Here is a 17644-nt window from a genome sequence, read left to right on the forward strand (position 1 = left end):
GTCTGGTGGGCCCCAACGCCGTAAAAAAAAACCCCTCCAAAAAAAAAAAAAGAAAAGAAAAAGAAAAAAAAGCTACAAATAATTAAGAAATAAGTAGTTTCTGTTCTTTCTGAAGATAATTGGATTTTTACCAAGAATAACAGGTTAATGTGAGTGTCAAATTAAAAATTCTCCTTTATTTGCCTAATTCAATAGTAACTTGCTTATTAGCTAACTTGTTTGATTTCTGTTTAGAATATTAGTTATCAAACAACGGAAACTTTCAACTAAGTTTCCTACAAAGGTATCTTTTTAAAAATGCAACTTCTTGTGTATTTCTTATGGGGCATTTAATTGGTCGGAAAAAGCTTAGCAGAATATACATTTGTCATAAAAAATCATGTCTATTCTGTGAGAATCTGTAATTAGGCAACCAAGGGCATATATCAGATTCAACTGGGTGTCCACGTGAGCATGAGACCTTCATCAAACATCTTCAGATTTTCAAAAGAATTCGCATCAAAAACCTGTTCTGAGACTCTGCTTCCCTTGAGCCATGGCAGCTATAAAGTGAGGAAAGAAATGGGAAGGGAAAAAAAAATCCTTTGTAAGTCCTGCTGCAGTGGCACACAGATAGCCTCACTGCTTGGGATGCTGGAAGCTGGGATCCACATGAACATGCCAGGCACAGCTGCGTGTACCTGTAACCCCACCCAGCTAATTGGGAGGGTAGAGCAGGAGGACTGTGGCACCCTAAGACCCTGCCAAAAATATCTGTTTCTCTTCTTTCCATTTCTCTCTCTCCCTCTCTCTCCTTCTCTTTCTCTCTCACAGAAGAGAAAAACAATTTTTTGAGCATTCCCTGCTTTCAGTCTCTACTCCACCTTTCTTTGGGGACAACGTGGGGAATATTCTCCCCTCTAGCCTGGTGGGGCTTTGAAGGAACCACTAGGCGCTTTGATATGTATTCCTCCACTTAGGAAACAGAGAAGTCTGTTGTCCGACTTAGGCCAGACTAAGTCTATCATAGATTAGTGCCAATAACACATAAGGCTATGGCCTCTCAGGAAAACTAAAGGGGATAGATGGCTACTACTAGGTAGGGTTTATGTCTTAACTCAGAGTAAGTGTCTATTCCCACTCCAAAGTAAGAGTATACATTGAAACAATAAATGCCATTTTCTTTCCTTTCAGATATCAAAACAATAATATCAGACTCTTTTCAGTAATAGTTTTGGATAGAATTTACAGCCTCGCCACCACGAAAAGAATCTAAAAAGAACAAAAACACATTTATTAAGAACAATTTCAATGAAGCTGTTTATTGTGTTTTTTTTTTAATTTTTATTGGCATTGATAACAGATGTTGGTACATTTCAAATTTATGAGACTACCCTGCATATAAAAATTCACCTTAATCTGCAGTTTAATTTTTTCTTTCTTTTATTTCATACTTTGAATCACTGTACATGACTACAGCTTGTACGATGTGCAGGTTAATTTTTCAAATACTGGTTATTTCTGGAACCAGCAGTTAGTATAATGGCTATGTCGCTGGACTCCCACGTAGTCGACCACGATTCGCGTCCCGGACCCGGTGGCTTAAAACTCACGCCAGGCGTGTGTGCGTGCGTGCCCAAGATCCCGAGAGGAGAATGGAGGAGAAGGGATTGTGGCGTGGCCATCCCCCATGGGAGGTGATTTCTCGCTTTCTGTCTCTATGTCTCTCTCTGTCTGTCTGGCGAGCGCTCGCGCCCTGTAGCGAAAACCTCTCCCCCCAAAAAAATACTGGTTATTTCTCACTTGACAATTTCCTAAGGTTACTTTTGTTCATTAAATGCATTTTTAATTAAAATATAAAATATTTTCAATATTTAATATAACTAAAATACTATCCTTTTGTCCTTGGACAAAAATTTTTTTTAGAGGTTTTTTGCTATAGGGCGTGTGCGCTTGCCAGAAAGACAGAGAGAGAAAGAGAGATAGAAAGCGAGAAATCAGCTCCCGGGGGGATGACCACGCAGCAATTCCTTCTCCCCCATTCTCCTCTTGAGATCTTGGTCACGTATGCACACGCACCCGGTGTGAGTTTAAGCCACTGGGTCCGGGACTCAAACCGTGGTCGGCTACATGGGAGTCCAGCAACATAGCCATTACACTAACTGCTGGTCCCATGTCCTTGGATAAATTCTATAAAAAACTATCAGGCTTCACTATTTTATTGCCTTGTCCTCTGATGGCATTAAGAATATTTGGGAACAAATTTAGGTAGAAGTCTTTGAGTCAAAATTAGATGACTAGAATGGTAACTATATATGCCATCTTTTCAATGTTCTCTATTAATAAAAGATAGATATGCAATTTAAGTTTCTCTCCAGATTCTTAGTCATTTAGTAAGAGTAAGTATACATCTTATCTCTATTCTGGTAACGGAGAAATAACGATCTAATTAGTCAGTAATCCCTTGAAAACAAGAACAGAACAGAAGAAGAAACCCACACATCTCCAAAGAATGGAAGAGAAATCAAATGCAGTCTTAAAAGCAGTAGTGAGTGAAGGCGTCAGTGAGTTTTCATGACGGGTGTAGGTGGCTCAAGAAGAAGGAGGGAGAGACAAACGAGGGAAAAAATTACAGCTCGAAGAATCCCCATCACTTATCTACCAAACCACACACACACACACACACACACACACACACACACACCACCACCACCACCACTAGTTATGATACCGGAACCTCTTTAGAAATTCTTTCATTACATATATTTTACACACTATATAATGCACAAATCTTAAGTTCACAATAATGGGTTTTGCTAAATTTATACAATTAAGATACTATGAAAACTTACCCAATTAAGATAGAGAACATTTCTGTGATTTTAGAAGGTTCTTTATGGTCTCTTTCCAGTCAATCCCCATGTGTGATGGTTAACTTTATGTGTCAACTTGATTAGGCCACAGCACCCAAATACTTGGTCAAACATTATTCTGGCTGTTTCTATGAGGGTGTTTTAGGATGAGATTTTGTTTGAATCTGTGCACTTTGAATCTGTGGACTTTGAGTAAAGCAGGTTGCCTTCCATAATGTAGGTGGGTCTTAGTCAATGAGCTGAGGGCCTGAAAAGAACAAAAGGCTGCCCTTGAGAGCAAAAGGGAATTTTCCAGCAGACGGTCTTTGGACTTCATTTGCAATATTGGCTCTTCCTGGTCTAATAGCAGACAGCCAATAGATTCAATCTCCAACTGTTTCCTGAGTCTCCAGCCGGCTGGCCTGTCCTATCAGATTTTTGAGTTGCCAAACCTCCACAATGATGTGAGCCAATTCCTTAAAATGTATCTCTTTCAGACATGGTATGTCCCTACTCAATAAATACCAAATGTCTGCACTCCATGGCAGAAACTGAAAGATTGGAAGGTATAAAAGCATAGAGAGCAACCGTGGATATTAAAGACAGTGTGGGAGGAGGGTGGGAAATGGGGGAGCATGAGAGGGAGGGAATCAAGGGGAAAAAGAAAGAAGTGAAACATTTAAGGGACACAAAAATGGAAAATTATCTGTTGATGATAATATATATGGTAATATCTTTGAGTGGACTGATACACAGTGTATTCATGCTGGGAAAATTCATTTTGTATGTTCTAATGATATATAGTGATTGAACAAATAAAAAGATACCTTTTGAAAGAAATATATATATATATTTAGCTTTCTACATAGGTACACATTCCACTGGTTCTTTTTCTCTGGTGAACTCTAATTCACCTTTCTTTTTGTGCAATCACTGATTTTCTTACTACAGTCAAACAGATTTTTACATGAAAATAATAGCCCCTTGGGGACCAGCAGGTAGCGCAGTGGTTAAAGCACTGGACACTCCCATACGGCTGACCACAGTTCGAGTACTGGATCTGGTGGCTTGCTTTCTCACTTTCTCTTTCTCTCTCTATCTGTGTGTGTGTGTGTCTCTCTCTGGTAAAATTAAAATAAATGAATGAATAAATAAAATGAAATAAAATAATTCTTAAAGAAATAATAATAATAGCCCCTTGCCTGCCATTTACCCAAACCTCATAGCAAAGCTAAAATATGGGAGCTAGTTTAATATTTAAATTACATTTACTTTTTTTTAAATTAAGTTTTTTTAATATTTACCCTACATACAGTTTACTCTTTTTAGTTAAGTAATTTAGCGGAAGCTTGACAGATACACACATATAGTTGGGAAATCACTACCACAATCAAGATACGGAATATTTCCATTAATCCCAAACTTCCGCTGTCCCTTTGTAATCAGCCCTCTCTTCCTGTTATTAGTTCGTGGTAATTACTGATCTGATTTTTTGTCCTTATAGTCTCTTTCTTTCCAAAGTGTTATATAAATGGAATTACGCCACAGATGCTTTTTGTGTGTGGCTTCTTTTACTCAGCCTGATACTGCTAAGATCATGTTTACCTGGATAAGTTCTTTCTTTCTTTTTTTTTTTCTTTTTTTTTTTTTTTAGGTTTTTGTCATAGGGCGCATGCACTCATCAGAGAGACAATGAGAAGGAAAGTGAGAAGGTATGGACACACCACAATCCCTTCTCCCTGGGCATGCAAGCATATGCACCTAGCATGAGTTTCAAGCCATCTGGTCTGGAACTAAAAAAGCAGTCAACTGTGTGTGAGTCCAGACCTTAGCCACCCCGCCACCGGCTGGCCCCTAAGTAGTTCCTTTCTATTGCTGAGTTGTAAGATTCTATTGTATGGCTGTACCACAATTTGATTATCTACTCACCGGTTGATGGGCTTTTGGAGTATTTCCAGTTTGGGGTGATTTTTCAGAATAACTAGTAACTGAAATTGATGAATATTTATACTTCAGTATTTTTGTTACAAAAAATCATTGAAAGTATTTTTGCAAATGTAATTTTAAGGTTGACATTTTTACTAGAGGAAATTTTCATCAGAAGATCAGTTCTTTTTCTTTTCCTTTTTCTAAGGTTTTAGCCATAGGGACCATTGGCTCACCAGCAAGAAGCAGTGAGAGGGAAAGTGAGAAATCATGCCCCCTCTGCCCCCCATGGGGGATAGCCACACCACAATCCTTCCCTTCCTTTCTCCTCCTGGGATTTTGGGCACATATACACATGTGCCTGGGGTGAGTTTCAAGTCACCAGGTCCAGGACTTGGCTGCAGTTGGCCATGTGGGAATCAGGTGCCTTAATTACTATGCCACCTACTGACTTTGAGTCTATTTTTTAAAATCATGTTACTTGTATTCTTGTTATTTGAGTTAAAATTTTTATATCCATTAGATTTAGTTATGTATAAGTTATGTGTTCTATAAATATTTTCTCTCAGATATTGGCTTTCTTAAAAATTTTAACAGCATCTTTATAGAGAAGTTCTGCATTTTGATCAAATTCAGTTTCTCCATTTTTTTTTTTTCTGATTCATGCTTTTGGTGTCATATCACTTGCTTAATAAAAGGTTACAAATTTCAGGCCGGCACGTGGCATGATGTTAAGGGTGCTGGACTCCCACGTTGCTGACCACGATTCAAGTCCTGGGCCTGGTGGCTTGTTTTCTCATTCTCTCTCTCTCTCTCTCTCTGTGTCTCTGGTCATATTAAAAAACAAATAATAATAACGAACATAAATAAGTAATTCCTTAAAAAGGTTATAGAGTTATTCCCACATTTCATTCAGAAATTTTATAAATTTAGGCTTTACATAGAAATATATAATCCATTGTGAGTCATTTAATATAGTATGAGTTTACTTTTTAGACTGTCTAACTAACCCAGAATCATTTCTCAGACAAACTATTCTTTCTCCACAAATAATTTGTCAAAAATCAATTGACTAGAGGCCAGCAGGTGGCATGGTGGTTGAGGCACTGGATTACCACATGACTGATCAGGGTTCAAATCCTGGGGCTGGCAGCTTGCTTTCTCACACTCTCTCTCTCTGGTTAAAACTGAAGAATAATGAAAATGAATAAAATTAAAAATAAATAATTCTGTAAAAAAGTCAATTGACTATATGTGCATGGTCCTATTTCCAGCTTCTCCTCAATTCCATTAATCAATATGTCTATCCTTCTGCATTGGCTTGATTACTTAAGAGTCAGTTTTGAATTCAGGTAAAATAAATTGTTCAACTCTTTCTTTTTCAAAATGTCGAGTATTCCAGGTACTTTGATTTTTCATACACTTTTCTTTTGTCCCCAAATTTTGCTACAGGGTGTGAGTGCTTGCCAGAAAGAGACAAAGACAGAGAAAAAGTGAGAAAGCATTCCCTAAGGGGGATGACCATGCTGCAATCCCTTCTCCATTCTCCTCTCAGGATTTTAGGCAATCATTAGTTTGTTTTATAAGTTGCCACATCTAGAACTTGAACCATATCGTCAGTCATCTGGAATCCAGCCACTGTAACTACCACACTACCAGCTGGCAGTGTTTAAAACACATTTTAAAATACATGTTTTGGCTTCTATTTAAAAAAAAAACTGATGTGGTTCTAATTGGAAGTCTATTGAAAATATAGACCAATATGGAAGAAATGATACAGTAATCACTCTGGTTCATGAACATAATCAGTCTCTCCAATTAGTCAGGTGTTCTTTTAGTCATCTTACTGATTATATTTAGCTGTGAACATGCAGATATTACACATATTTTGCTAGAATTATCTCTAAGTATTTTATATTTTAATGCTGTTTTTAATAGTACCATTCTATCAGTTGAAATTTTTGTTTGATGTCAGTACAGAAACATGCAAATGCTTTTTATAGAGAGACCTCTTATCCTTTGACCTTGCTAAACTCTCATTACTTTCAGTAGATTTTGGGGGGGAAATTTTCTATGCAGACCATCACAACATCTGTGACTAATATCTCCTTTACAATTTAAATAGGAATAATGAGAACAGAATCTTTGCATTTTCTCCAACTCTAGGATGAAGGCATTTAGTCTTCCACAAATAATTAAGTTACTAGCTTTAGACTTTTAAGGAGTCCCTTAATCAACTTGAAGAAATTCACTTCAGTTCCTGATTTGCTGAGTTCATTCATGATATATGTTGAATTCTGTCCAATGCTTTTACTGGACAATTGACATAACATAATTTAGCCTGTTGACATGGTGATTTACATTCATTGATTTTTTTTTTTCTTTTCTGGAATTCTGAACCAACCCATCTGCTCTTGCAGACCCTCCACAGTATAACCTCACTCTACATCTAGAGCCGTGTTTGGCAGGAGGTATAGTCGCTCTGGCCCCTCACTCTTTGCCTGGTTGGTGTTTACTGTTTGAGCTACTGTGCTCCTTCCTCTTCACCCACCTTGATCCCTGTCCTCCCTCAAGATCTAATTTGAATTTCACCTGCTCCATGGAATTTTCTCTAGTTATTTAATACTCTCCTCTATGGACCAGTTGTTTGGATACAACCACTCCCAGTTTATTGTTGATTAGGAAGCAACCGTGTAAAGAGGAGCAATTGCTGGGGTAGGGTGATGGTGAAGACAAGAGTCAGTGGAGGAAGTACTGGGGAAGCAGAGTAGGACAACATTTGAGGCTCACAGGGGCTGTTTTTCTCCTAGTGCAATACGACAGGGAATTGCTTGTTTTAGTTCTCGGGAGATTCCAGTTATGTTATGATCACAGATAATCCTCCTCTCACCCTTACTGCTATTGGAACAATTCTGGAAGACCGGGATCATTTTTTTTTATTTTTTGTGGAACTAAGTGAAAAACAGAAGCTTTGTTTCTCCCAGTTTTTTTTTTTTAATATAGATACAAGAATAAGGTAAAGTGTTACATTTATTTACTCAATGAATGCTCAGCAGCACCTTCTGTGAGACGCTTAGATAAGCTTAATATGGTATACACAAATAAAAGCTATTTGAGATCTCTGAATTTTAATGATATAAATAACATCCTGTATATATTTATCCTCTGCTCCTCTGTATAGCCCCATCCTAGACACACAAACATAGAACAGTGCCATTCAATATATAAATACTAAAATAATTGGTCACATAAACCCTTTCACATCAATTTAGCACTTTCTTTTTGTTTGTTTATGTTTTGTTTTGTTTTTAGAGATTTTTGCAATAGGGCGTGTGAGCTCACTGGGGAGACCAAAAGCGAGAAATCATCCCCTAGGGGATGGCCATGCCACAGTCCCTTCTTCATTTCCTTCTGGAGATTTTGGAGGCACACACACACACACGCCCACACACACACACACACATGCACCCAGCACTGAGTTTCAAGCTACTAGGTCTGGGACTCAAACCATGGTCTGCCACGTGGGAGTGTTTCACGTGGCAAGACTTTTAACAATTAATTTTTAAAATCATTTGGTTGTTTTCTCAATCTTTGAATAAGAAATCCATTTAAAACAGCAAACTGGTTTTCATTAAAAATGAAACAAAGTACCTTGGTGAAAACCACCTTTCAGAACTAAAAGAGCATGGGAGCTCTGAGCAGTGTGGCTGTTGGCCTGCCAGGATTTCCTGTGATGAAGCTGGCACCTATTTCTGTAGAAGCATTTTGCCACCTCTGCTTTTGAACACTTGCAGCTTTGGCCATGATAATGGTCTCCAGATGATTATTAAATTAGCTGCTGAAGGAACTTTAAATTGCTGAATATTTCTTTTAAGATTTAATTTGCCTTTATGCAGCAAATGTACTGCAGAGTAACTGCCTGGGAAACTAAAATCACCAGATTTTGCATTAACACTATTCCCACCCCAGGAGCAGACTCAAGACACAAGAGTAAAACTTTGGTGATTTCCATGATCCTAGATGAAAAACAAAGAAGAAAGTCTTATACTGTAAGTGATAGTGGGGAATTTTCTCCCTTATATTATATTAGAGCATGGCTAGTTACAGTTCAGCTGAAATTTACAACACTGCTTGGGCAGAATCAAATATATGGGTTGGACAGAAAACACAAGTCAGCTGCAGGAACAGTTGTGGGCTAGAATACCTAATGATTCATAGCTCCATGTTACCACATCGAATTCTGTGTGCGAGTCCTCATTCTACACTGGGCAATTCAGAAATCATCTGCCTGAGAAAGTCTGTGTATCCGTCTTTCTTCAATCCTCTGAAACTCTGATTTTTGGCATATTTTTCTAGTTAAGCCTTGTCAGCCTAGAGCAAAAAAATGCATTAGCTCGACCTAGGGTAAATATATGTTAGGTCTAGTGGAAATGTCATGGTAGAAGAATAAACAGCGTGAACAGTTTATAAAGGGAAGGTTTTTAAAGTATACAGCTGGATGATGTCTGCTCCAGTGCCTGCAAATCATGAGTAGGGATAGACTAACACACTTAGGAGAGGGTAGAAGGTGTAAGGACTACACTTCAGGTCCAGGGTCCAGGGTATTAGAGCTGAACAGAAACACAGGAGGAAGGCAGAAGAGCAGCCCTTTGAGCTTCTCCTACCATGTCTCCAGAGCGATGCCACCTGTTGTAACTAATCTCCACAACACACAGAAATCTACTCTCTGCAGATTCCTTGGTCCTCTCAGTCTCTGTTCATACCCTCCTCCTTGAAAGGAGTGTTTGCTATATACTTGAAAATATTCAATTCTCTTGTAGAAGACAGGAAAGGTAAATGAAATGGATGGAACTCATAAGAAACTTTAAATATAAGGAGTCAGTGAGACACAGAAAAAACTGAAGATAGCTATTAAGCATAGATAGCAGGTTAGTGACCTGTGAGATACTGTAAACATAAAGTAAGGAGAGCATACGTGTACTAAACATTCAGGCTGGGATAAGGGAAACACCAAAAGGCCATGGTCTACTAAATGTTTATGAAGCAAAAGAGATATCAAATATAATATTCATTAGACAATGAATGCTCATGAAATTTTAAATCGCCTCCCCTCATTGGTGACAACAGTTTTGGTCCGGTGTTCTCCACCTTAGACATGCAGATAGAGTCAATAGCTACTCAGTTAGGTAACAGGGAAGCCACAACTGCAGTCAGGTGGGGTTGCCCCTGTGCTATCTCCTGCAATGCAAGCATTTATTGACTCCAGGCACCTCTTTTCTGCTAAGTCCTTGCTTGCCCTCACTCTCTGATCCTTTAAGACACAGGGAAAATGGAGAAGATTGGTAAGGTAGATAAGACAGCATTCCCATAGCATGGTCCTTAAACTTTCTACCCTCTCTTAAGTGTGTTTGTCTACCCCATCTCTTTTGTTCTTTCTTCTCATTCTGTATTTTACATTGATTTAATAAAACATTAATGAAATTAAATTGTTAGGTCAGTAATAAAGTAATATGACAAAGAGTGCATAATTGTTCAGCCCCACTATTTAATCAGTGTCATTGACTGGATGCAAGTAGTTTATCAGAAGGAAATTTATATTCTGAACAAGAAGAAACCATGACTACCAACAGATTCTTGCATATTTAATATTTCTGAATATGATTCAATTGAGAAAATATTTTCCTATATTGGGGAAAATAATGGTAAATCACCTGTAAACTGGTTTTATAATTTGTGTGTTTTATAATTTTTTCATGAACATTAGGAGGGGAATAAAAGTCATTAACAATGGACTGTCCTCTTGGGACCAACTGGTGACATAGTGGTTAAGGTTCTGGAATCCCACATGGTCGACATGGTTCAAGTCATGAACCCGTAGCTTGAAACTCATGCTAGACACATATACATGTGTGCCCAAAATCCTGAGAGAAGACTAGAGAAGATAGGACCAGCGGATAGTGTAATGGCTACGTCGCTGGATTCCCATGTAGTCGACCATGGTTTAAGTCCCGGACCTGGTGACTTAGACCTGCGCCGGGTGTGTGAGTGTGCATCTCCAAGATCCTGAAAGGAGATGAAAGAGAAGGGATTGTGGCATAGCATCCTCCCTGGGGGAGGAGGGGGGGGTGATTTCTCACTTTCTGTCTCTCTGTCTGTCTCTGTCTTTCTGGCGAGCGCACATGCCCTATAGCAAAAACCTCTCAAAAAAAAAAAAAAAAAAGAAAGAAAGAAAAAGAAAAGAAAAGAAGAATGGAGGAGAAGAAATTGTGGCATGGCCATCTCCCCTGGAGGGTAATTTCTTATTTTCTGTCTCTTGCCTCCCATTCCCTTGATATCTACTATGTCGCCTTTCTTGTAGATGCAGTTTATGGTGCCAATGGAATCACCTCATGTTTTCTAAAAGGTTTAGAAAACATCTATCAGGTGCCTCTCCTCTTTCTCTTTGTGTTCGTCATTTTGGTGAACCCCTGGAAGATGGTGGTTCTGCGATATTTGGCACTATTTTCTAATCACTTTAGAGTGCATGTGTGTGTATATATGTCTACTTATATTTAATTCACTGGTTAAATTGATATTTATTTTTATTTTTAACATGAAGTTAAGGAGTAACTTGATTTTCACCAGTTAATTGTTCCAGCACTATTTATCATATCATTTTTTCTTTTTCTAATATGTGAATTTGCTTTAACCACCCAGACTGAAGTTTCACTCTTATTGATAAATTTCAATTATGGGAAATTAAAAGCATGTTCTACCATTTTTGGGGGGGAGGGAGAAGTTTTTGCCATAGGGCACATGCGCTCGCCAGACAGACAGACAGAGACAGAGAGACAGAAAGCAAGAAATCACCCCCCCGGAGGGATGGCCATGCCGCAATCCTTTCTCCTCCATTCTCCTTATGGGATCCTGGGCACGCATGCACACACGCCCAGTGTGAGGTTTATTCTGTTTTATTATTTTTTTTGAGAGGTTTTTACTATAGGGCATGTTCGCTCGCCAGAAAGACAGAGAGAGGCAGAGAGACAGAAAGCAAGAAATAACCCCCCCCCCGGGGGGGGGCATGCTGCAGTCCCTTCTCTTTCATTCTCCTCTCAGGATCTCGGGCACATGGACATGCACTCGGTGTGAGTTTAAGCCACCAGGACTGGGACTCGAACCGCAGTCGACTACATGGGAGTCCAGCAACATAGCCATTACGCTAACTGCTGGTCCCAACATGTTCTGCCATGTTAATGTCAGTAAATCATTACTTTGTACAGAAAATTTATCTGCACGATAACATTAAAAACCTCTCAAGAACATCCTAATTCCAAAAAGAACATAGGAATTAGGAATTATGGTAAACCACCGGGGTCCCTCTGTTGCATGATATACTGGTAGCTCCTAGAGCACACTTATATTCTGGCCATGATGTCTCTGGGTAGGCAGTCCTGGCCTCCTAACCAGCAACTGTAACTTTGGCTGGTGTGTTGGTATGGGCTCCACCCTCATAAACAGATTAATAACATTTTCCAGGGAGTGGGTTTATTCTGTCAGGAGCATATTAGTTACCTGGAAATCAGGTTTTTATAAAAGAATGAGTTAGTCCCATACACACATGCACCTGCTGTCCTCCTGCCTTTCATTATTATTGTTTTTTAAATTCTCATTATTTTGTTTAAACATTCAATCATGATACATCATTTGGCTTGTAAAGAGAATGTACCTAACATGAACTGCTTCTCAGACCAGTCCAGTAGAGAATGCTATACATGTTATCATCAACAGGTAATAAACCATTTCTGTGTCCCACAAATGCCATGCCTCTCTATTCTCATGCTATCCTTCTCTATACTCTTCCTTTCTCCATCCCCCACCCCGTTCCACACTGTCTTCAGCATCCATTAACTATTTTCATTGCTTTTATGCTGTCCAATATTTCAATCTCTACCATATAGTGTGAATAGTCAGTATTTATTAAATGGATACATACAGTCTTTCTTTCATATCCTGGCTTGCTTCACTGGGCAATAAATCTTCCATATTCGACTACTTTCTAGGTCTTGTTATTTTTTATGGCTGAATAGTATTCCACAGAGTATATGTGCCACACTTTTTCCATACATTCAGCTGTTTGTGGCCATTTGGGCTGGTTCCATGCCTTAGCGATCATGAATAATGCTGCAATAAACATTGATATGCAAGCATTTTTCCAACTGAGCATTCTCCTGTCTTTTGGCTAGATATCCAGAAGTGAGATTGCTAGGTCAAATGGTAGTTCTATTTGTAGATCTTTGCGGAACCTCTATATTGTTTTCCACAGTGGCTGAACCGACTTACATTCCCACCAACAGTGTAGGAGAGTTTCCCTTTCACCACAACCTTGCCAATACTTGATCACTTTTTGTATTTTTAATCATTGCCATTCTGACAGGGGTTAGGTGGTATCTCATTGTGGTTTTAATCTGCATCTCCCTTATGGTGAGGGATGCTGAGCATTTCCTCATATGCTTTTTGGCTGTTCATATGTCTTCCTTAGAGATTTTTGTTCAGCTCATTTTCCCATCTTATAATTGGGTTAATCATTTCAGGTAAGCCACTTGAGTTACCTGTGTATTCTGGTTATCAGTCTCTCGTCTGAGGCATATTTTGAAAATATTCTACCATTCTGAGGGTTGTGAATTCACATTAATTACTGTGTCCTTTGCTGTGCAGAAACTTCTTAATCTGATATAGTTCCACCTGTCTGTTTCATGGACTATTGCCCAAGCTTTGGGAGTCTTATTTTAAAAGTTTTTGACTACTCCAGTCTCCCAGAGTTTCCCCAGTGTTTTCCCCCAGTAGTTTTATAGTTTGAGGTCTTAGGTTCATATCTTTCTTTGATCCATATTAGTTGATCCATTTTGTTAATGATGAAAAATGGAGATTCAGTTTCATCTTTCTGCAGGTGGATACCCAGTTTTTACAGCATCATTTCCTGAAGAGGGTTTCCTTTTCTTAATAGATTTACTGGTATCCTTTGTCAAAAATCAGTTGGCTGTAAGTTGGCTTTTGGGTCTCTATTCTATTTATTCCATTGGTCCGCCTGTCTGTTTTTGTGCCAGTACCATGTTGTTTCAATAATCACAGTTTTATACCCAGTTTTTCCAGCACCATTTTCCTAAAGAGGTTTTCTTTTTCCCAATGGATTCACTGGTATCCTTTGTCAAAAATCAGCTGGCTCTAAGCTTTGGGGTTTATTTCTGAGGTCTCTATTCTATTTATCCCATTGGTCCATCTGTCTGTTTTTGTGCCACTATCAAGCTGTTTCAATTATCACAGCTTTATGGTATATTTTGGGGTCACTCCCACTCCACTCTTCTTGCACAGTATTATTTTGGCAATACAAGGTCTTTTATGATTCCAGACAAATTCTATGTTTGTCTTTTCTAGATCTGTGAAGAATGCCTCTGGTATTTTTATTGGAATTGCATTAAATATGTAGATTAATTTATGTATAATTGCCATTTTGATTATATTAATTCTTCCAATCCAGGAACATGGGATGTCCTTCCACTTTTTTGTGTCCTTTTCAATATCTTTTTTGAGATTTTCATAGTTTTCTTTGTAAAGGTCTTTGACTTCCTTAGTTAGGTTTATCCCTAGGTATCTAATACACTTTGTGGCTATGGTAAAAGGGATTCCTTTCTTCAGATCTCCTCCATATTCTCATTCATCCTGCTGTTTGTATACAGAAATGCTACAGATTTTTGGATGTTGATTTTGTATCTTGACACCTGACTGAACTAATTTATTACTTTGAGAAGTGTTTTCTTAGAAACCTCTGGGTCTTGGGACCAGACATAGCATAATGGCTATGTCTCTGGACTTCCATGTAGTCGACCGTGGTTCGAGTCCCAGAACTGGTGGCTTAAACTCACGCTGGGTGCGTGTGCGTGCATGCCCAAGATCCCGAGAGGAGAATGGAGGAGAAGGGATTGTGGCGTAGCCATCCCCCCTGGGGGGTGATTTCTCGCTTTCTGTCTCTCTGTCTCTCTCTGTCTGTCTGGCGAGTGCATGCGACCTATAGCAAAAACCTGTCAAAAAAAAAAAAAAAAAGAAAGAAACCTCTGGGTCTTCTAAGTATATCATCATGTCATCTGCCAATAAATAAATAAATAAATAAAAAGATATTTTCAACTCTTCTTTGCCTATTCAAATGCCTTTTATATTATGCTCTTTTCTGATTGTATTGGCTAAGACTTCCAGCACTATATTAAAAAACAGTGGAGAAAGTGGGCGGCCTTGTCTAGTACCGGTTTTTAGTGGAAAAGCTTTTAGCGTTTCTCCATTCTGCATAATGTTAGCTATAGGTTTTTCATATATGACTTTTATTATGTTGAGAAATTACCCTTCTATACCAATCTTGCTGAGAGTCTTAATCATGAAGGGATATTGTATTTTATCAAATGTTTCCTCTGCATCAATTGAAAGGATCATATGGTTTTCATCTTTCTGTTAATATAGTGTTATTATATTTATGGTCTTGAGTATGTTGAACCACGCTTACATCCCTGGAATAAAGCCTACCTGGTCATGATGAATAATATCTTTTATATGTTGTTGGATACAATTTGCAAGTATCTTGCTGAGACTTTCTTCATCTATGTTCATCAGAGATATCGGTCTATAGTTTTCCTTTTTGTCATGTCTACCTGTTTTGGCAATGAGGATGATGAAGGCTTCCTAAGATGAATTTGGGAGGTTTCCTTCCTTTTGGATCTTTAGAAATGATTTTAGTAGAGTGGGGGTTACTCTTCCTTAAAAGTTTTATAGAATTCAAAAATGAAGCCATCCAGACATGGGCTTTTGTTGGGAGATTATTTATTACTGATTCAATTTCCTCGCTGTTAGGGGTCTATTCAGGTTTTCTTTGTCCTCTTGATTCAATCTTGGTAGATTATATGCAGGGATTTTTCCATCTCCTCCATATTCTTTTGTTTGTTGGCTTATAGTCACTCATAGTATCCTCTAGTGATGCCTTGTATGTCTGTTGTGTCTGTTATAATGGTGCCTCTTTCACTGTGTATTTGATTTATCTGGTTACTTTCTTTCTTTTTCTTTATCAGTCTAGCTAATGGTGTGGTGATCTTGTTAATCTTTTCAAAGAACCAGCTTTTGCTTTCATGTATTTTCTGTATAGTTCATTTATTTTCTATTTCATTTATTTCTGCTTCAATCTTTATTATTTCATCTGGCATTTTTGGGGGTTTTCTGTTGTTATTTTTCTAATTCCTTGAGGCATGATGTTAGGTTATCTATTTGCCTCCTTTCCATCTTTTTCTTATGTGCATTAATTGATATGAATTTCCCTCTTATGACTGCTTTTGCTGTGTTCCACAGATTATGGAAACTCATTAACTCATTACCATTTGTTTCCATAAAATTTTTGATTCCAGACTAAATTTCTTCAGTAGTTAAGAAGTCATTCAGAAGTAGGTTGTTGGCACACGGTCTTAAGGCTGAGCCACAGTGGACGTTTCTAGAGCAGCAGATCCCCAGCCTGTGAGCCCCACGCCGCTTCTTGTGTGAGCCTGAGTCGTCTGTGCAGGTACCAACCTGGTCAGCAGCTTGGCCGTAGGGAAAAGCAGCCCCCCATAGACAACATCATCCGGGCTGGGTTGATTCCAAAATTTGTGTCCTTCTTGGGCAGAAATGATTGTAGTCCCATCCAGTTTGAATCTGCATGGGCACTCACTAACATTGCTTCTGGGACGTCAGAACAGACCAAGGCTGTGGTGGACGGAGGCGCTATCCCAGCGTTCATTTCTCTGTTGGCCTCTCCCCACGCGCACATCAGTGAGCAAGCTGTGTGGGCTCTAGGAAACATCGCAGGTACTCCCCTTTGACTGAATATGTCTGAACAGAATGAGGTGAGAGAAAGGCCTTGTGTCACTGCAGTAGTGACGTTCGTGTCAAGTTTTGAGTTTATTTCAGGCCTTTTACTAGGTATGGAAGTGGCATCCAAAAAAAAAGCCACCAAAGAGGTATCTAAAGTCAGGGAATTCCTGATGGTACTAGACCTGTAGATAAGATAATCATGTCTGTTTTCAGGGGATGGTTCAGTTTTCCGGGACCTAGTTATCAAGTATGGAGCAATTGACCCGCTGTTGGCTCTCCTTGCAGTTCCTGATATGTCATCGTTAGCAGTAAGTGACTAACGTGTTACCTACTTCCCCTCCTTCTTAAGAGACAGCCCTCTCATTGCTTTTTTCCCCCCTAGTGTGGTTACTTACGTAACCTTACCTGGACACTTTCAAACCTCTGCCGCAACAAGAATCCCGCACCCCCGCTAGATGCTGTTGAGCAAATTCTTCCTACTTTAGTTCGTCTTCTGCATCACGATGATCCCGAAGTATTAGCAGATACCTGCCGGGCCATTTCCTACCTTACTGATGGTTCAAATGAACGGATTGAAATGGTTGTGAAAACAGGAGTTGTTCCCCAACTTGTGAAGCTTCTAAGAGCTACCGAATTGCCCATTGTGACCCCTGCCCTAAGAGCCATAGGTAACATTGTCACTGGGACAGATGAGCAGACCCAGGTTGTGATAGATGCTGGAGCACTCGCCGTCTTCTCAAGCCTTCTAACCAACTCCAAAACAAATATTCAGAAGGAAGCTACGTGGACCATGTCCAACATCACCACCGGTCAGCAGGACCAGATCCAGCAGGTTGTGAATCACGGGTTAGTCCCGTTCCTTGTAGGCGTGCTCTCTAAGGCTGGCTTTAAGACACAGAAGGAGGCTGTGTGGGCTGTGACCAACTACACAAGCGGCGGAACAGTGGAGCAGATTGTGTACCTCGTCCACTGTGGCATCATAGAACCGCTGATGAACCTCTTAACTGCAAAAGATACCAAAATTATTC

The 17644-nt window shown here is 39.2% G+C and overlaps 1 protein-coding gene across 1 annotated transcript in view; it reads left to right on the forward strand.

Moving 5' to 3' along the window:
* Window positions 1–17644, forward strand: part of LOC102502119 (importin subunit alpha-1-like) — a 37235-nt gene that overhangs the window by 10890 nt on the left and 8701 nt on the right. The window contains 4 exon segments of the mRNA XM_027774182.1: window positions 16327–16610; window positions 16830–16924; window positions 16999–17641; window position 17644. The exon segment at window position 17644 is cut by the window's right edge and continues 191 nt beyond it. Coding sequence (XP_027629983.1) covers window positions 16327–16610; window positions 16830–16924; window positions 16999–17641; window position 17644 — 1023 coding nt within the window.

Source organism: Tupaia chinensis, unplaced genomic scaffold (assembly GCF_000334495.1).
Source record: "Tupaia chinensis unplaced genomic scaffold, TupChi_1.0 Scaffold000410_1, whole genome shotgun sequence".
Classification (NCBI taxonomy): domain Eukaryota; kingdom Metazoa; phylum Chordata; class Mammalia; order Scandentia; family Tupaiidae; genus Tupaia; species Tupaia belangeri.